Source organism: Neltuma alba, unplaced genomic scaffold, assembly GCF_004799145.2.
Source record: "Neltuma alba isolate B1F8T4 unplaced genomic scaffold, ASM479914v2 tig00001893_pilon, whole genome shotgun sequence".
NCBI lineage: Eukaryota > Viridiplantae > Streptophyta > Magnoliopsida > Fabales > Fabaceae > Neltuma > Neltuma alba.
In genome coordinates this window covers 23,929-27,316 of record NW_021632660.1, presented here as the reverse complement: position 1 = coordinate 27,316, position 3,388 = coordinate 23,929, and the positions used below count along the sequence as shown (strand labels likewise).

Below are 3,388 nucleotides of genomic sequence, written 5' to 3'. Positions count from 1 at the left end.
TATTATGCTATTGGCTGTTGTTATAACCTCATTTCTATATCTAAATTGACAGCCAGTAAGAATTTGTAGTTTCCTTTTACTTTGATTATTGTACAATGCAAGACATATCAATGGGAAAACAAGGAGGATTGTAGCCTTTATGGTGGTATCTATCATTGAGAAAGTTAACAAGATGGACAATGTGATGCATGTCTCTTCTAAACAAGTCACTTGGCATAATAGTCCCATGAGCAAACTCAGATATCTAGACTCAATTCAAATAGAAATTCCTATTGTTACTAATGAGAAATGTATTGTTTGCTCTCATGCTAAACAAACCCAGTTACCTTCCCTTCTAGTACTTCTAAAACACACAGCAGTTTGATGAATTATTAATGTAGATGTTTAGGGACCCTATAGGGTTCACAATTATAGAGGACATTGATATTTTTTGACTGTTGTTGATGATTTCTCTTGTTGTACTTGGACTTTCTAATGATCAATAAAAATGAAGCCATTTACAAATTTGAAGACTTTCTTGCTTTATGTTGCTACTCAATTCTCCTTTGTTGTCAAAAAGTTTAGAATCACTAATGGTTTAGAATTTCTTAATGCTGAATTGAAATCACATATCACTAGTAAAGAAATAGTACATGAGACTTCATTTCCTTATACACCCACAACAAAATGGGGTGGTTGAAAGAAACATCAACATTTCTTAGAGGTTGCTAGGAGTCTTATTTTTCAGTCTCATGTTCCTTTAAAATTTGGGGGAAGCTAGACGTATGACCACCTACTTGATTAATAGGACTCCTTCTTTAGTTTTAGCCAACAAAACTCCCTATGAAGTTCTGTACCACCATCAACCTGATTTGTGCGCCTTAAGGGTCTTTGGTTGCCTTGCTTTTGCTACCATTCTACATCATCATGATAAATTTTAGCTCTATTTTGAACCTTGTGTTTTTATTGGGTACCCACCTAATCAAAATGGTTGCTTACTATATAACTGTCAATCCAAAACAGTCCATGTTAGTAGAGATGTTATCTTTGAAGAATCTAGATTTCCTTTTAACGATGTAGTGGGCCTCAAATTCAATCAAGGGGGAGACAGTGATACTTAAGTGATTGATCCCTTTAGTAGCACAAATCACATTTATGATCCTGAACCAATACCTCTACCATTAGTTAGATCTAACAATCATGATAACCATCAAGGACCATTCAACGAGGCTGGAGATCCAATAGATGTAGAAGCTCCTCTATTACCAACTAGACCAGACCGTGAGAAAAGGAAACCCACCTGGATGAAAGACTATGTGTGTCATACAAACACAACCTTTAAGTCAATGGTAGGTTATGCTTGTGTTTTGGATGCAGACCACATGTTGATGACAAAGGTAAAACCGGTAAGGTATCCAATGCAATCATACTTATCTTATTCAGATATATCACAAGAATATAAGCATGTTTTATCTAGTCTTGATAGCATTACAAAACCATCTAGCTATGAGCAAGCCGCTAAGGATCCTAGGTGGATTGATGCAATAAAGGCAGAAATAAAGGCCTTGCAAGACAATGGTACTGGAAATTGTCAATCTGCCCAAAGGAAAGAGACCCATTGGTTGCAGGTGGGTCTATAAGGTAAAATACAATTCCAATAGTGAGATAGATAGGTTTTAAAGCATGATTAGTTGCTAAGGGATATAGTCAACAAGAAGGAGTTGACTAGTTTGAAACTTTTTCACCTGTGATAAAAATGGTTGCAGTTCGAATTGTTCCCAATATTACTGTGATACATGGCTGGAATCTTTATCAAATAGATGTTTATAATGCCTTTCTTTAAGGTGACTTGAGGGAAGAGGTTTACATGAGAGTTCCTCAAGGATTTGGTCAAATGGAAAAAATAAGGTTTGCAAATTGACCAAGTCCCTATACAGTTTAAAGCAAGCTTCTAGGCAATAGAATGCTAAGCTTAGTGAAGCTCTCATACAAGCTGGTTTTAGGCAAAGTATGTATGATTGCTTATTGTTTGTTAGGCAAACTGACTCTAAAATAACCTTAATCTTAGTTCATGTGGATGATCTTGTTATCACAGGAAATCAAGCAAATAAGATTGATGAAGTAAAACAATTTTTCCATAACAGGCTTAAAATTAAGGATTTAGGTTAGCTCAAGTATTTCTTAGGAATAGAAGTAGCTAGATTAAGGCATGGGATAATACTTAATCAAAGAAAATATACTTTAGACATATTGACTGACATGGGTTTGACTGCAGCAAAGCCACTTGGTATACCTATGGAACAGAATGTAAGATTGAGTAGCAAGCCAAGAAATCCGGAAAAGGATGCTTTGATCTCAGATCCAAGCATGTACAGCACTTGATGGGTAAGCTGTCATATCTCACTGTGACTAGGCATGATATAAGCTTTGTTGTGCAGGCACTCAGTCAATTCATGAATGAACTGAGGAGATCACATTATACGGTAGCAACAAGAGTAGTCAGATACTTGAAAGGCTGTCTAGGACTTAGAATCAGACTCGCAGCAACACAGAATGCCCAGCTAGAGTGCTTTGTGGATGCAGATTGGGGAACATGCCTAGACGCTAAGAGATCTGTGACTGGATATGTAGTCAAGTTTGGTGGCTCGCCAATATCCTGAAAGTCAAAGAAGCATAATATAGTCTCTAAATCATCTGCAAAAGTAGAATACAGAGCATTAAGCAATGTTGTATTCGAGGTTGTATGGATCAAATGGCTGCTGGAAGACCTTAGAATGAATGATTTGAAATTTGTACGTGTTTATTGTGATAGTAAATCAACAATATGTATTGCAAATAATCCTGTGTATCATGAGAGAACAAAGCATATAGAGATAGACGTTCATTTTGTTAGAGAGAAATTACAGCAAGGAATTATAAGTTTGAATCATGTAAGAAGCAAAGAGCAGCAAGGTGATATCTTCACTAAGGGTATGGGTAAGCAGGATCATAATAGAATTCTGTGCAAGTTAAGTGTTGTAAATCTTTTTGCACTCCAAACTTGAGGAGGAGTGTTAAGAGGTGTCAAGTTATGTAAGGGGGCTTGAGCCAGTTAAGTTGGGCCCTGTAGTCTATAAATAGGAGTGACTGGGTCTATTACTTGTAGTGGTTGTAATTCGTGGCCGCGTGGCCCCTTTGTCAATAATATGTGCACTATTCAGTTTATGCTGCTCTTTACAATTTCGTTAATATATATGTCAAATGAACAATAAAATGAGGTAAGCAACCAATTTCTTTTGTGATGTGAGACCCCACTGCTCAGCCAAAATTGGTAGAATCGAATCACTTTTATTAAATGGTCAATTATATTGTAAATTTAAGAGGCTTATGAACTTTTTTTAACTATGTGTCAATTATTATTTATATTTTT

At 36.1% G+C, this 3,388-nt stretch overlaps 1 protein-coding gene across 1 annotated transcript; it reads left to right on the top strand.

Annotated features, from left to right (window-relative positions):
• Positions 1 to 1,325: 1,325 nt before the first annotated feature.
• Positions 1,326 to 2,639, top strand: LOC114713525 (uncharacterized). Its single transcript, XM_028898202.1, has 5 exons — positions 1,326 to 1,557; positions 1,824 to 1,887; positions 2,016 to 2,143; positions 2,255 to 2,286; positions 2,418 to 2,639. Exons 1-5 carry the CDS (start codon positions 1,326 to 1,328, stop codon positions 2,637 to 2,639), a joined length of 678 nt encoding a protein of 225 aa, XP_028754035.1.
• Positions 2,640 to 3,388: the final 749 nt, after the last annotated feature.

Excerpts from the sequence above, each read along its gene's own strand:
- LOC114713525 (XM_028898202.1), top strand. The coding sequence starts at position 1,326 with ATGGTAGGTTATGCTTGTGTTTTGGATGCAGACCACATGTTGATGACA. Across the intron at positions 1,888-2,015 it reads GGTCAAATGGAAAAAATAAG|GCAAACTGACTCTAAAATAA; the intron begins GTTTGCAAATTG and ends ATTGTTTGTTAG. Across the intron at positions 2,144-2,254 it reads GCTTAAAATTAAGGATTTAG|CAAAGCCACTTGGTATACCT; the intron begins GTTAGCTCAAGT and ends GTTTGACTGCAG.